Raw genomic sequence first — 17499 nt, forward strand, 5'->3', positions numbered from 1 at the left:
ACACCTGACAGAAAGTGGAGGTTTTGTATACATTTGTTGCTTAGGTGTTTAGGTTAGACTGTTTTGGTGCTGGATTTGAAATCCTGTAAGGATCATTTTCCCCCCAGTTCTTCAGAAGCTAGGATCATATCAAACACAGCTGTAGAATTCCTCTATTATATTGTTCCTGTAATGAACAATTCTTTTCAACTGCTCATCTCGAATGAAATTATAACTTTTTTTCCTTATATCCCTAGCAAATGTCACCATCTTCAGGCCTTCATCTTTCTTCATAATTCTGCAAACAACTTTTGGTCTTCAGCTACAGGTTCAACTTGTGCCTTTAATGCAAGTTTTTATAGACTTGGACCCATCACATAAAGGGCAGACCTGTGGTGAGTGACCTTGTCCTAACAAGTGCCTTCACCTGCACCTGTCATCCTGTAGGAGACTTGCACAGACCATCTGCTTCCTTCCAGGTCTCTGTGGAAACTTCAATGATGTACAGACAGATGATTTCAAAACCACCAGTGGTGTGATAGAGGGCACTTCAGCTGCCTTTGGCAATACTTGGAAAACTCGGGCTGATTGTCCTGATGCCAAAAATACCTTTGAGGACCCCTGTACTGTCAGCATACAAAATGGTAAGCTCAGCAATCTCTTCTATTCTCCTTTAAAATGCAAAGATGGAATAAGCTGATCAACCACCAAGCATTTAGCCAAAATAACAGAACCATTTGCACATGCACACAATTTTCCTCAGTTGATACTAGAAGTCTTCCATTAACTAATAACTAGTGAAATATTTTGGATCTTCAGATATATTCCTTTGGATCAAGACAGCAAGTCAACTTACCTAAGGGAAACTAGAACCATACAGCATATTAGGGATTCATTCCTGGAAATGACTAATTGTCACAGCTGTGCCTAGCCCCTCTGAAGGTTGTAGTACTTCCACTGTTAAACTAAGAACCAGACTTACAGTTCAGAGACTGAAAGCATTCAAGCTGCACTTCAGCCAACAAAATACATAATTCTTGAGTATTCACCAGCTACTTTTCTGTTTTCTGAGATGAACTAGCATAGTTTTAATTTACAGTGTGAACCTTCCTTTTTAAAATTCAGCTAGGGGTATCTTTAGTCTATTCCATGACAATTATCATGAATTAGAAAACATTCAGTTTATGAAGAGTTCATACTTCTACCTAGAGGAAGTGAAAGACTGTGTGCCTCAGCTAATGCAGAGCTTAATTATATTGTAATGTTAAGCTTCTGTGATTTCTCTGGAGGAGGTATAGTTATGTTGAGACAAGAGTTTTGCAAATGCACTGCCACAGAAATCCTTACCATGTTTTCAATTCACAGACCAGTATGCTCAGCACTGGTGTGGACTGCTCTCTGACACCACGGGACCTTTTGCTGAATGTCACTCAACAGTGAATCCAGAAGTTTACCATAAGGTATTTGGCTCTAACTCAATCCATCCAATACAGGAGAAAAAGACTCAGATTTCTGATACTAACACCTGAGAGAGTAACTTGCCTGTTGTGAGGGGATGAATTCATAGTTCTTTAAAAGCCAAGGGTTCATTCTTATCTATACAATATGAAATTTCCTCCTTTGTGAAACTATCTTTCTATTCCCTGGAGGTTAAGCATACAGGTGTATTCCTCCTGCACCTATTTTTAGGCATAAATTTAAAGACTAAGTTAGGAGTTTGGATTTGCTATCAAAGGATAAAAATTGTCCCTTCTGAGAGATATAATGCAAGCTTTAGCCAGAATCTTAACTGGCACTTTAATTTCTCTGAACTGCTCTCAGAAGGCTTTTGCATATATGCAAGGACAAGGCAAGCAATGTGCATAAAAAGCAACAATGAGAATTAGACAAGATGTGAATGAAAATGTTCTAGGAATTCAAGGTGATGAAACCCTGTACCAGAGTCCCTGGGTACTTTAAAAAACCTTCCTGTTATTGGAAATTTGTAAGATTATGCTCAATAAACATAATCTGGAATTAATAATATTGTATTATCCCTGCTCAGCATAGAAACCCATCAAATAACTTGTATTCTTTGTTCCTCTGCTGCCGAGAGCCCAGGCTCCTAGGCAAAAGCTCCAAAAGCTGGGTGGCATCAAATAATCTCTATTTATTCTAAATATATATGGCACAATGGCAACAAATTTGAAGTAGTTGGAAAACTGCCAACATGTGAAAAAATAAAAAGAAAAAATAGCTCAAAATAGTGGACCTCGAATTACTCTTTTTTTCACATAAATAATCTCTTTTGAAAGAGCTCAATGAAAATCAGGCTTATACGTGTGGATTACACTCACTTTAACCTCTAATGAACATAACACACTTAAAAAACTGCAGAGTTCCATGGTTTTGACATGACATTCTGGTGATCACATCATCCTCTATTCCTAGACCTGTATGTTTGACACGTGTAACTGTGAGAAGAGTGAGGACTGCATGTGTGCTGCCCTTTCCAGCTATGTCAGAGCCTGTGCTGCTAAAGGAGTTGTTCTCACTGGATGGAGGAGCAAAGCCTGCAGTAAGTTTTACATCCCTTTGCCTTTTGAAAATGATCACCCAGAAGGCCCCACACAGGAGCTCTCAGGGATTCCACAGTAAACTGTGTTAAACTGGGGTTTAAGTGTAGCATTGACTTTCAAGAAGCTGAGTAGGAAAGGAATGCTATAAAAGACAGTAAACAAGGAGAAATGTTAAAAACAGGCTTTGTTAGATTACTTGCTCAGAACCATCAGAAAAAACCTGAAGAGCAATACCTTTGCAATAGGAATAAAATAAGTAGGGTGTTTCTCAACTTATTTTGACAAAAAGTATAAAAACATACAGGAAGAAACATACTGTGTCATAATATAATCAAACTTTGTTAGTTTTTTTTTTAACATGGGTAAACATATGACACATTTATAAGGGAAAATTTTGCTCTAGTACTACAAAAAATTACACTACTGAGGACATCAGTAAAGTATGTGTACATAAAATGCCACGTTTATCATACATACTTTATCTCAAATACTTTATACCTATGTTGATTCTTGAATGACCAACAAATGTGACTCACCTTCTTGCTCTCAAGCAAAATACACCACCTTGTGTCCGAAGTCCTTGAAGTACACCTACAGTGTCAATTCCTGTCAGCCCACCTGCCGCGCCCTCAGTGAGCCTGATGTCACATGCAGCATCAAGTTTGTCCCAGTCGATGGCTGTACCTGCATAAATGGAACCTACATGGATGACAGTGGCAAATGTGTGCCTGCTTCTAGCTGTCCTTGTTACTACAAAGGAACACCTCTGTCTTCTGGAGAAGTTGTTCATGATAATGGTGTTGTCTGGTAAGAGATTTGTAAAAAAAAAAAAGTCAAGAATTGGATATAGGCAGTCATGAAACTATATAAATGTCATGAAATCAAATCAAAATGATTTCTATAACAAAAATTTTCAATTAAAAAATCACAGCTTCCTAAATTCTTAGGGCTACCCACGTTTGGAAGATTGTAAATAAATAACTATAGGAATTCAACCAACAGTCCTGTGGTGGGTCAGCCTTTCCTAACAGCCAAATTCGCATCTTGTCCCTTTCTCTCTGCCTCCCTTCCTCCCTTGCCTCCACACATACTTTTCTTACCCATGACTGGAAAAGGCTTGTTCCATGGTGAAAGATGCCTTGATAATCCTGTTACAGATTATTCCCATTATATGGAAATCTGAACTATTCTGAAGGACAGCTTTAAACCAGGCATATAGACAGAGAAAACATTTAATTATATGGAATTTACTTGTATTTTGTTCTACTCTAATATAGAATATTAATATTTTTAAATGTGCAAACTATTTATAAAGGACACATTTTATTTGTTTTATTGCACAGTAATTTTCCATTATTTCAAGTTCATTGGGAAATAGGCTGAAACTTAACAAGAAAAAATTTTAAAATATCCATTCCCTTCTTTTTATAGCACTTGTGCTTATGGAAAGCTGAGCTGCATTGGAGAGAAGCCTGAACCAGGTAACATATCACTCAAGATTTTCTTTAACTCTCCCTTTCTACCATCACTCTTTTAATTTCTTTATTCTCCTCATAGTGATGCAAATTGTACAAGTCTGAAATCAACCAAGAAAATTAACTGAGGTCTTCTGTAATATAGAGGACATTCTCAAAATATAAAGAAACACTGTCTTACCTTTCAAGTGGCTGAAACAAGTTAGAACCCCCTGGGTTACCTGGGTATAAAAGGATACTTAGTCACCTCACTCAGTGTGAGAGGAAAACTATTCACATTTTAATTAAAATGTAAAGCAAAAAACCCCAAAGCAACCAAAAAAAAAAGCCCAAACAAGTAAACAAGGACATTTGTTATCCTGCTTTGTTCTATTTTTCTGAAAGGAAGTGTTTCATGAAGCTAAATAAAAATTAATTCTATTGAGTAGTCCAAGCATAATCACAAAAACCACGTGAATATGAGATCAAAACAATATTTGGTTTCTCTCTCACTACATGCATCACATTAAGGTACACATAATTCACAAAGGAGTATTTCCATTTTTTCTTGGAAACAAAGATACGAATGCATGGTTGGTCTCACATTTCTCATGGCTTTTCCTCTCTTTCAGTCTGTGTGCCTCCCATGGTTTATGTTGACTGTGGCAATGTCACTGCAAATGTGGTAGGAGCAGGATGCCAGAAGAGTTGTCAGACTCTAGATATGGAATGTGTAAGTACAGACTCTTTGTACCTAGTTGAAAATATATTAATCAAGATATCTCTTAAAATTACCAGCTACAGCTGGACTCTTTCACCAGGGGAATGTTTCAAGACATGTTTTCTTTATGGTCCTTACAGTACAAAACTCACTGTGTCTCTGGCTGCGTATGTCCTCATGATCAAGTGTTGGATGGCAAAGGTGGCTGCATTGCTCCAGAAGACTGTCCATGTATTCACAACGGGAATTCCTACAGTCCAGGAGAATCAATCAGAGTTGGCTGTAACAACTGGTAAGAGCATATTGAAAAATAATATTTTGGAAATAAAAAAATAGAACAGCTTAAGATCTAAGCAAATAACATCATTTCACTCTAGCAGTATCAAGATTCCTAGGAAGGAATCCTGCAGAAAACAATGCACTTAGTGCCTAAAAAGTAAGCTCTGTCTATTTTTCTCAATGGCACAGCTCAGAAATTGCAAGTTGTCAGAAAAACACCATGGTTTTGATGTTGTCATGTTCATTCAGGTCAAAAAATCTTCTTTCTTCCAAGGAAATCCTTCCATTTCAATAGATCCAACAGGATCTGGAAATGTGAAAGAATTGGTGTCTTCTGATGCAGTTGATTCATTACATTAAGTAACACGGTCTTTGCATAAATTCCAATAGTTCTTGAGCTATGTTGCATTTTTGAGAACAAGCAAACCTCATTTTTTCATTAGAATCTTAACACACATTAAAATACAGAAATGTACCTATATTTATATTGTGTATTTGTCTAGTTTTTACATTTGGAGTGCTTTTTGTCTTGTTTAGCACATGTAGAAACAGAAAATGGCAATGCTCTGAGGAACCCTGCCTGGAAACATGTTCTGTTTATGGAGATGGGCATTATACCACCTTTGATGGCAAACGCTTTGATTTTGAAGGAGACTGTGAATATGTTCTGGTCCAGGTAACAGAGTCTTGCCTAGATTTTTGCTCTAAATACTTTTGCTCTAAATACCTTCAATATAGTAAAAAAATATCATTCTCCTGTTTCAGAACTACTGTGGTCAACAAGCTATGAACCAGGGAACCTTCAGAGTCATCACTGAGAACATTCCATGTGGCACTACAGGAACTACCTGCTCTAAGTCTATTAAAGTTTTCCTGGGTGTAAGTATTTTCTTTTAGTTGTGCCAGAAGGATCTGTCCCAGATAGACTGCATAGGAGAAGTGGCCTCCAACATAATGAAAATATCACTAGACTCTTTTTTTGCTCTCTGCTCTAGAAAGCAAAGGTGGGAAAGCTACAAAGAAATTTCTTAACCTGAGGTTGTTGAATAGGATCCTCTTGATGATATTATTTCAAGAAGTTACTGTCAATATATACAGCTACAAAATAGTGACTTTTTAAATTGGCCTCTAACTTTTTCTTCTCCTCTCTTAGAACTATGAGCTGGTACTCAGTGATGGACACTCTGATGTCATCCAGAGGACACCTGGAGGAAAAATGCCATTCCAAGTCCGTTCCATGGGCATCTACCTGGTGGTTGATACTACTGTTGGTCTGATACTCATGTGGGACAAGAAAACCAGTATATTCATCAAACTTAGTCCAAGCTTTCAGGTATACTTTAAAAGTGAAAACATTAATAAAATGACTTCTGTAACATAGTCATATTATCTCTCAAAGAAAGAGGGTGGAAATTCAGGCTGTAAACCAGAAGAGCAGAAATCATATATTATTATCCTTCTTGTGTTGATTTAAATTGTGTACTATGCATTATCCTTAAATTGCATTATTCAGCAATGGCATAAGAGCAACTTTATCAGTAGCTTTCTTCATGGAAAACCCTCACTGAAGAGACATATTTAGGATCCGCTAAAACTAAATAGCTCAGTACTTAGAACAAAACCATCAGTCTACTTCTTCTTTCTAACAACTAGCTAGAGACATCTCTTCCTGAAAAGTGTTTTATGAAAATGTCCAGCACTGTTACTAAATAGGCATTAATAATCTTATATAAGATGGTTACATAAGAGTTGTCTTGAGGTCTGTTACTCACAGATACTAAGAAATTGTACCTTACTGATCTTTGTCATTTTGTTTGTTTATCCTGATGCAGGGCCATGTCTGTGGACTTTGTGGAAACTATGATGGCAATGGAAATAATGACTTCACTACTCGCAGTCAGTCTGTGGTAGGAAATGTGCTGGAGTTTGCCAATAGCTGGAAAGTATCTTCTAGCTGCCCAAATGCCAATCGTACGCAGGATCCATGCACTGCAAACCCATACAGGAAAGCCTGGGCACAGAAGCAATGCAGCATCATCACCAGTGAAGTGTTTGCGAAGTGTCACTCACAGGTATGACAAAAAATTTAGTCTTGAATTCTTGACAAAATGATTACATCCATTTTTATGTGGAATAGATTAAAAAATACTCTAAAGTACATTCTGTCATGCTTGACAAAGTGAAGCTCGACCAAGTTCCTGCATAGAAATACTTTCACTTTTATTTTCTCAGCTTTTGTCTTGAGCAAGTACACTAAAGAAATTTATTGTTTTGGTTGGTTAGCTTGTTTGTTTTAATTGAAGGAGCAAGAGTAGATAAATCTCAAGATCTGTTTATTTGCTAACAGCATAATTTCCTACTAATACAAATATCAGCCACCTAATATGTATGACTCTAGTAGCTTATAGTAATTACCAGTATTTTGCAAATGTCCTCAAGACCAAACAGTTTTTAATATTGCAGCTTACTAGCAATAGCTTTATTCTACATTTTCCTCTTGATTTCTCAAAGCATTCTCATTATTTCTTCGTTTCTTAGCTTTCTCTCATATAGACCTATGAGTTTCAGATATCTTATTCAGCTATTTTAGGACAGTGCAAAGAGGACAAGGGTATGAAAACTTGAATGTTTTCTCTATCAGGTTGAACCAAATGAATATTACCAAGCATGTGTGGATGATGCTTGTGCCTGTGACACTGGAGGAGACTGTGAATGTTTCTGCACAGCAGTAGCTGCCTATGCTCAAGCATGTAATGAGCTAGACATCTGCATATCATGGAGAACCCCATCCATTTGTCGTGAGTTTCAACCCACTACTTTAAGGGGTTCAGAGAGAAATAAAACAGAAGGGGGGAAAAAAGGAAACAAAGTAGAACAAGAAAGGAAGGATAAAATTGTATTTCTAAGAGACACGGCTGTATGCTTAAAAAAAAAAAAAAACACCCAAAAAAACCCCAGCAAAGCAGATTGTCTTCTACTGATTTACCCAACTATCTTGGTAAAATGAAACCACAGCTAATAATTTTACAAGCACTGTGATTAGTGTCTAATTAACTTGACAATCACGATATACTACTGGTGAAATATGATATTTTATTACACTGCCATACGTCTACATCAGGTTCCTTGTAAATAAAAACTAGTGTATGCTAGCTAAGATCAGTGATTCAGTCAACTGATTTTTCACGTTTAATGTGTAACTCTGTTCTATGATGAATATATTTATTGGTGTTAAAAGATTTTAGAAACTTAACAATTGTATTGTATTAGCAATAAAACGAGATATTGTTCACAACCTATGAGGCTATGCTGATCCCATTGGATTTTTACCTAGCAAAATGGAAACAGTATAGAGCTAAAACATCACAGATTTTTTTTTCTGGCATTTCTTCTTCTAGCTCTCTTCTGTGATTACTATAATCCACAAGGGGAATGTGAGTGGCACTACAAGCCATGTGGAGCACCTTGTATGAAGACCTGCAATAATCCAAGTGGGAAATGCCTTCATGAGATGAGGGGTTTGGAAGGTAGACATAATTATGTATATCTCATTCTACTTGAAAGGTTAAAATGCAGTATGGTGAACAAAATTTGTATTACTCAGTGTATGACATGTTTGCACTACAAATTATAAGAAGAGATTTTCTAATTAGTATTGTATTCTCTAATGGATTATGTACTTGTTTGGAATGAAGATGAGGACAAAATACTCCAAAGCATAATGTGCTATCAAAGGAATAGCAGTAAAAGGATCTGACATTCCACTTACCATGTAGCACATTTTGGGAAAATCAGATATGAGTGTAGACTTATTTATACTTATGAAAGGCCTACTGTAAGTTTGACTCTCTTTTTATTGCAGGTTGCTATCCACAATGTCCAAAGAATAAGCCCTATTTTGATGAGGAAACCATGACCTGTGTTTCTTATTGTGGTTGTTATGAAGATGGAAAAAATTACAAACCAGGAATGGAGATGCCTTCAAAGCAGAATTGTGAATCATGGTAGGATTAGAAAAGAATTTTAAAAATAGAGTTTAAAATTGTGGAACATAATTCATCATGTTAAATTTGTTAATTACCGACAGCAACTAGGCCAGTCAGAGGCTGATGAACAATGTCTAATTTTCTTCCCTTCCCAGGAAATTAAACGATAACATTAGTGAAACATTTTATCATCAAGATATTAATTTACTATTTATTTTGTATATCTATCAAAGTCCTTTAAAGTTACTATCATTATTAAATGAAGTGAAAACAAGCTAAAATAATTTTAGTTAGGGAATAGTCTGAGAATTTTTAAAAGTAGATACCTAAACTCATTATGTGAAATGAAATTCATTAGAAGTGAGCAGCCAACTAATCTACATTGTTTTGAGCTTGTTTCTGTTATTGCACTGATACCTGCATAGTTGCAACAGTCAGCACGCATTCTCACGCATTACCGGTGACAAGTGCTGCTAAGCCTTCTGTAAGGCTTAAGTACAGAGTTAGCAAATCCAATTGTGAAGCAGCTGTCTTAAGATACCTTTAAAGTAGCTACACTTAAATATTGTAAGCAATCTGAATAGCAAAAATCCTAAGCCAAAGCCCATTGGAGCTAAACCAACATCCTTGGCAGATTTTGCACTTCATAGATGCCTTGGACTATATAATCTAGGCCATTAACAGCACTAAACCTAATCCATTAAATACATGTCTTAATTTCAGTTTATTCATTGTATAGATGTCCTTAGTCCCTGTAAATAAATACATCAAGATTCAGTTCTTCACAGGTAAATTGCCCTTAAAACCAGAATTCTTCTTGCATATTTTGGAAGCCTAATGGTAATGCACTGTGTGGGTTATCTCAACATCCATGGTAGTAATCCTTTGTATATATCCTTTTAAATGCAAATGATACATTCACTGTGGTTTTCTCCTCCAAAAACCAGACCTATTGGGGAGATAAGATTTCAAATCATCCATCTCACATCTTTTGTCCTGTTCCCAAAAGCACTGGTAGAGATGCTGCATGTTCTATATGCTGGCTCAAAGAAGAGCTACCTTTCTTGCCAGAGAACTTGTAGCCTGAATATAAGTACCTAGCCTGAATTTGTATAGCAAAACTGACTGTCTAACTCACACAAGATAAGATCATTGTACATTTAAACACACAATGAATAGCAAAGGATTGATAGAAGAAAAATTATAACAAATAAATTATGTCATGAACCAGTATGTCCACACTCATAATCTGTTTTTCTCTTTTTCAGCGAATGTACAATTCATGGCAAAATATGCAGATATGATGAACATGGTATGTTGATGAAGTCATTTTGATATGAATAAGACACATTTAGGGTACTCTCTGTTTCAGGTAGCAAGGAATAACATCCTGTTTTAATCTACAGAATGTGTCTGCATTTATGAGGGGCAGAAGTACAACTACAAAGATGTGGTCTACAACACTACAGACGGCACAGGATGGTGTATTGTTGCAACCTGTGGTCCCAATGGAACACTTCAAAGGTTTATGTATGATTGTCTAACATCAACGTCACCCACAACAGCAACAACATTTCACTTCACGTCTACACCACCTACCACTACTTCCACAGGTACGTCCTTTGTAGCCACTAAGATTGTATTCTCTTGTTTAGTGAGAAAAATGTATTTTACAGTACTAAGTGGATTGCTCAGATATTGGCATTGAGATAATGAAATTTTGGTTTATAGAATTCCTGTACAGCATTCTTCAGTTTGGGAATCTCAAATTACTCTGGGCATATGTTGTTTTAAGAAATCAGTATTCAATAAAATATATATAAGTTTTGAAATTACAGAAAATACCAGTATTGCTGGAATTCAGTAGCTATTTTCCATCTATTTCATAATGGAGTTCACCTGCAAAACCTCTCCAACCAATAAATGGTTTCTTCAGATCAGAGCTAAAATACAGTGTAGAAATGTTTGTTCCTCTATTTCAAAGACTGCTCTGCACTGAGTGAGGAGCCAAGATGTGGAAGAAAAAAGTAGCAATGGATCTTGATGCATACTATAAAAGTTACTCTTTCCACTGATTTCAATACATTTCAGAGACACTAGTATACTGAAACGAGATAGAACCAATGCAAATACACTGAACCAAATGCAAAGCAATTGAGACTTGGGCTTTTTCCAGAGTGTATAAATTATACCTGAGCCTTATTTCAGCACCTTGTAACACATAATTAGTATTCTCTTGGGAAGTGACAGTTCGAAACATGTCAGTACGTTAAATTGCTGGGTGATGGATTTTCTGTTCTACAATATACTAAAATAAACTGATGCACTACAGGAGCATAATGCAAGACAAATGACATTAGGAAAACTGTCAGCCCATTTAAAACAAGAAAAAAGTTACAAAATTTTACATTTAACAACAAAAAAAAATAGTATCCACAGGAATTAATTCTTAATTTCATGGTCTCTTCCTTTTCATTGTCTCCTTCACAGTGTCACCAACTACATCAGTATGTGTTCATGAAGTCTGTAAGTGGTCCGAATGGTATGACGGGAGTCTACAAACCCCTGGCTATGATGGGGGAGATTTTGAAACTTTCAATGATTTACGAGCAAAAGGTTATGAAGTTTGTGAAGCCCCAAAGGCTGTTGAATGCAGAGCAGAAAAGTTCCCTGATATACCACTGAAAGACCTTGGCCAAAAAGTAGAATGCAGTACAGCACGAGGGCTTATATGTTACAACAAGGATCAAATTTCAACAATGTGCAACAACTACGAAATCAGAATCCTCTGCTGTGTTTTTGTACCATGCTCTTCCACAACACCTTTCAGCACATCAACCCCAGTCACAAGGCCAACTCTGACAGAAACATCTACTGAAACAATGTATTCAATTACTACTGAAAGTATACTGGTACCTTCACCTACTGAAGAAACAACTAGAACCACAACACCTGTCACCACATCTCCTTCAACAATTCCTCTTTGTTTCAAAGAACAATGTTACTGGTCAAGCTGGTATGATGTAAGTTATCCAGGGTCAGGTTATGATGATGGAGATTTTGATACGATTGAGAACATTGAAAATAACGGATACAAAGTCTGCAACAATAGAAAGGATGTGGAATGTAGAGCAGTAAGGTTCCCGAATACACCATATCCTCTACTAGAGCAACACATAACATGTAACACAGAAGAAGGGTTGAAATGTTACAATAAAGATCAACTGCCACCAATCTGCTATAATTATGAATTAAGATTTAAGTGCTGTGTGAACATACCAGTGCCATGTGAAACAACGCCTGAAATTAAGACTCCAACAACACAACCAACGACAATGCCATCAAGTACAACGTCTATACCAGAACCAACAACTCTAAGTTTGCAAACAAAACACAAGACAACAACCGAATACACAGTTGAACCAAAAACAGACTACATACACACAAGAATAACATCAAAACCAACGACGACAACTCAGAAACAAACTACAACACCACCAGTGCAAAGCAGCACAACTACAACAACATCTTCAACTACAACCCCCTGTGAACCCGAAGTGTGCACCTGGAGCGAATGGTTCGACGTCGACTTCCCCTCCTCGGGGCCCAACCAGGGAGACTTCGAAACCTACCAGCACATCCGTGCCGCCGGCAAGCAGGTCTGCCGGCAGCCAAAGCAGATCGAGTGCCGGGCGGAGGACTACCCCGACGTTGCTATCCAGCAGGTGGGGCAGGTCGTGCAGTGCGACGTCCACTTTGGACTGGTGTGCAAGAACGAGGACCAGACGGGCAAATTCAAGATGTGCCTCAACTACAAGATCCGCGTGCTCTGCTGCACCCCCAACTACAACTGCTCACTCCCCGTAATCCCTGTGATAACAACCAGCCCCACCACCAGCACCACGACCACGTCGATCCCGTCCTCCACCACCACAGTCACCACCTCCACCTCCACGCCATACATCTCCACTACCACGAGTCCCACCTCCACCGAAATCATCACTTCCACCAGCACCACCATCCCCACGCCGACGACCTCTACCACAACTTCCTCCACCACCCCCTGTGAACCCGAAGTGTGCACCTGGAGCGAATGGTTCGACGTCGACTTCCCCTCCTCGGGGCCCAACCAGGGAGACTTCGAAACCTACCAGCACATCCGTGCCGCCGGCAAGCAGGTCTGCCGGCAGCCAAAGCAGATCGAGTGCCGGGCGGAGGACTACCCCGACGTTGCTATCCAGCAGGTGGGGCAGGTCGTGCAGTGCGACGTCCACTTTGGACTGGTGTGCAAGAACGAGGACCAGATGGGCAAATTCAAGATGTGCCTCAACTACAAGATCCGCGTGCTCTGCTGCACCCCCAACTACAACTGCTCACTCCCCGTAATCCCTGTGATAACAACCAGCCCCACCACCAGCACCACGACCACGTCGATCCCGTCCTCCACCACCACAGTCACCACCTCCACCTCCACGCCATACATCTCCACTACCACGAGTCCCACCTCCACCGAAATCATCACTTCCACCAGCACCACCATCCCCACGCCGACGACCTCTACCACAACTTCCTCCACCACCCCCTGTGAACCCGAAGTGTGCACCTGGAGCGAATGGTTCGACGTCGACTTCCCCTCCTCGGGGCCCAACCAGGGAGACTTCGAAACCTACCAGCACATCCGTGCCGCCGGCAAGCAGGTCTGCCGGCAGCCAAAGCAGATCGAGTGCCGGGCGGAGGACTACCCCGACGTTGCTATCCAGCAGGTGGGGCAGGTCGTGCAGTGCGACGTCCACTTTGGACTGGTGTGCAAGAACGAGGACCAGACGGGCAAATTCAAGATGTGCCTCAACTACAAGATCCGCGTGCTCTGCTGCACCCCCAACTACAACTGCTCACTCCCCGTAATCCCTGTGATAACAACCAGCCCCACCACCAGCACCACGACCACGTCGATCCCGTCCTCCACCACCACAGTCACCACCTCCACCTCCACGCCATACATCTCCACTACCACGAGTCCCACCTCCACTGAAATCATCACTTCCACCAGCACCACCATCCCCATGCCGACGACCTCTACCACAACTTCCTCCACCACCCCCTGTGAACCCGAAGTGTGCACCTGGAGCGAATGGTTCGACGTCGACTTCCCCTCCTCGGGGCCCAACCAGGGAGACTTCGAAACCTACCAGCACATCCGTGCCGCCGGCAAGCAGGTCTGCCGGCAGCCAAAGCAGATCGAGTGCCGGGCGGAGGACTACCCCGACGTTGCTATCCAGCAGGTGGGGCAGGTCGTGCAGTGCGACGTCCACTTTGGACTGGTGTGCAAGAACGAGGACCAGACGGGCAAATTCAAGATGTGCCTCAACTACAAGATCCGCGTGCTCTGCTGCACCCCCAACTACAACTGCTCACTCCCCGTAATCCCTGTGATAACAACCAGCCCCACCACCAGCACCACGACCACGTCGATCCCGTCCTCCACCACAACAGTCACCACCTCCACCTCCACGCCATACATCTCCACTACCACGAGTCCCACCTCCACCGAAATCATCACTTCCGCCAGCACCACCATCCCCATGCCGACGACCTCTACCACAACTTCCTCCACCACCCCCTGTGAACCCGAAGTGTGCACCTGGAGCGAATGGTTCGACGTCGACTTCCCCTCCTCGGGGCCCAACCAGGGAGACTTCGAAACCTACCAGCACATCCGTGCCGCCGGCAAGCAGGTCTGCCGGCAGCCAAAGCAGATCGAGTGCCGGGCGGAGGACTACCCCGACGTTGCTATCCAGCAGGTGGGGCAGGTCGTGCAGTGCGACGTCCACTTTGGACTGGTGTGCAAGAACGAGGACCAGACGGGCAAATTCAAGATGTGCCTCAACTACAAGATCCGCGTGCTCTGCTGCACCCCCAACTACAACTGCTCACTCCCCGTAATCCCTGTGATAACAACCAGCCCCACCACCAGCACCACGACCACGTCGATCCCGTCCTCCACCACCACAGTCACCACCTCCACCTCCACGCCATACATCTCCACTACCACGAGTCCCACCTCCACCGAAATCATCACTTCCACCAGCACCACCATCCCCACGCCGACGACCTCTACCACAACTTCCTCCACCACCCCCTGTGAACCCGAAGTGTGCACCTGGAGCGAATGGTTCGACGTCGACTTCCCCTCCTCGGGGCCCAACCAGGGAGACTTCGAAACCTACCAGCACATCCGTGCCGCCGGCAAGCAGGTCTGCCGGCAGCCAAAGCAGATCGAGTGCCGGGCGGAGGACTACCCCGACGTTGCTATCCAGCAGGTGGGGCAGGTCGTGCAGTGCGACGTCCACTTTGGACTGGTGTGCAAGAACGAGGACCAGATGGGCAAATTCAAGATGTGCCTCAACTACAAGATCCGCGTGCTCTGCTGCACCCCCAACTACAACTGCTCACTCCCCGTAATCCCTGTGATAACAACCAGCCCCACCACCAGCACCACGACCACGTCGATCCCGTCCTCCACCACCACAGTCACCACCTCCACCTCCACGCCATACATCTCCACTACCACGAGTCCCACCTCCACCGAAATCATCACTTCCACCAGCACCACCATCCCCACGCCGACGACCTCTACCACAACTTCCTCCACCACCCCCTGTGAACCCGAAGTGTGCACCTGGAGCGAATGGTTCGACGTCGACTTCCCCTCCTCGGGGCCCAACCAGGGAGACTTCGAAACCTACCAGCACATCCGTGCCGCCGGCAAGCAGGTCTGCCGGCAGCCAAAGCAGATCGAGTGCCGGGCGGAGGACTACCCCGACGTTGCTATCCAGCAGGTGGGGCAGGTCGTGCAGTGCGACGTCCACTTTGGACTGGTGTGCAAGAACGAGGACCAGACGGGCAAATTCAAGATGTGCCTCAACTACAAGATCCGCGTGCTCTGCTGCACCCCCAACTACAACTGCTCACTCCCCGTAATCCCTGTGATAACAACCAGCCCCACCACCAGCACCACGACCACGTCGATCCCGTCCTCCACCACAACAGTCACCACCTCCACCTCCACGCCATACATCTCCACTACCACGAGTCCCACCTCCACCGAAATCATCACTTCCGCCAGCACCACCATCCCCATGCCGACGACCTCTACCACAACTTCCTCCACCACCCCCTGTGAACCCGAAGTGTGCACCTGGAGCGAATGGTTCGACGTCGACTTCCCCTCCTCGGGGCCCAACCAGGGAGACTTCGAAACCTACCAGCACATCCGTGCCGCCGGCAAGCAGGTCTGCCGGCAGCCAAAGCAGATCGAGTGCCGGGCGGAGGACTACCCCGACGTTGCTATCCAGCAGGTGGGGCAGGTCGTGCAGTGCGACGTCCACTTTGGACTGGTGTGCAAGAACGAGGACCAGACGGGCAAATTCAAGATGTGCCTCAACTACAAGATCCGCGTGCTCTGCTGCACCCCCAACTACAACTGCTCACTCCCCGTAATCCCTGTGATAACAACCAGCCCCACCACCAGCACCACGACCACGTCGATCCCGTCCTCCACCACCACAGTCACCACCTCCACCTCCACGCCATACATCTCCACTACCACGAGTCCCACCTCCACCGAAATCATCACTTCCACCAGCACCACCATCCCCACGCCGACGACCTCTACCACAACTTCCTCCACCACCCCCTGTGAACCCGAAGTGTGCACCTGGAGCGAATGGTTCGACGTCGACTTCCCCTCCTCGGGGCCCAACCAGGGAGACTTCGAAACCTACCAGCACATCCGTGCCGCCGGCAAGCAGGTCTGCCGGCAGCCAAAGCAGATCGAGTGCCGGGCGGAGGACTACCCCGACGTTGCTATCCAGCAGGTGGGGCAGGTCGTGCAGTGCGACGTCCACTTTGGACTGGTGTGCAAGAACGAGGACCAGACGGGCAAATTCAAGATGTGCCTCAACTACAAGATCCGCGTGCTCTGCTGCACCCCCAACTACAACTGCTCACTCCCCGTAATCCCTGTGATAACAACCAGCCCCACCACCAGCACCACGACCACGTCGATCCCGTCCTCCACCACAACAGTCACCACCTCCACCTCCACGCCATACATCTCCACTACCACGAGTCCCACCTCCACCGAAATCATCACTTCCGCCAGCACCACCATCCCCATGCCGACGACCTCTACCACAACTTCCTCCACCACCCCCTGTGAACCCGAAGTGTGCACCTGGAGCGAATGGTTCGACGTCGACTTCCCCTCCTCGGGGCCCAACCAGGGAGACTTCGAAACCTACCAGCACATCCGTGCCGCCGGCAAGCAGGTCTGCCGGCAGCCAAAGCAGATCGAGTGCCGGGCGGAGGACTACCCCGACGTTGCTATCCAGCAGGTGGGGCAGGTCGTGCAGTGCGACGTCCACTTTGGACTGGTGTGCAAGAACGAGGACCAGACGGGCAAATTCAAGATGTGCCTCAACTACAAGATCCGCGTGCTCTGCTGCACCCCCAACTACAAC

The 17499-nt window shown here is 43.4% G+C and overlaps 1 protein-coding gene across 1 annotated transcript in view; it reads left to right on the forward strand.

Moving 5' to 3' along the window:
• The window catches only part of LOC139589544 (mucin-5AC-like), a 46901-nt gene that overhangs the window by 11829 nt on the left and 17573 nt on the right, over positions 1–17499 (forward strand). The window contains 19 exon segments of the mRNA XM_071425983.1: positions 237–374; positions 459–623; positions 1345–1439; positions 2410–2536; positions 3089–3344; positions 3969–4018; positions 4624–4724; positions 4853–5004; positions 5529–5667; positions 5757–5870; positions 6145–6324; positions 6824–7063; positions 7633–7789; positions 8390–8518; positions 8854–8995; positions 10246–10289; positions 10384–10590; positions 11468–17378; positions 17422–17498. Of these exon segments, the coding sequence (XP_071282084.1) occupies positions 237–374; positions 459–623; positions 1345–1439; positions 2410–2536; positions 3089–3344; positions 3969–4018; positions 4624–4724; positions 4853–5004; positions 5529–5667; positions 5757–5870; positions 6145–6324; positions 6824–7063; positions 7633–7789; positions 8390–8518; positions 8854–8995; positions 10246–10289; positions 10384–10590; positions 11468–17378; positions 17422–17498 (8424 nt within the window).

This window comes from Agelaius tricolor, unplaced genomic scaffold (genome assembly GCF_023055355.1).
Source record: "Agelaius tricolor isolate 1412-34295 unplaced genomic scaffold, bAgeTri1.0.p SCAF_5, whole genome shotgun sequence".
Lineage (NCBI taxonomy): Eukaryota > Metazoa > Chordata > Aves > Passeriformes > Icteridae > Agelaius > Agelaius tricolor.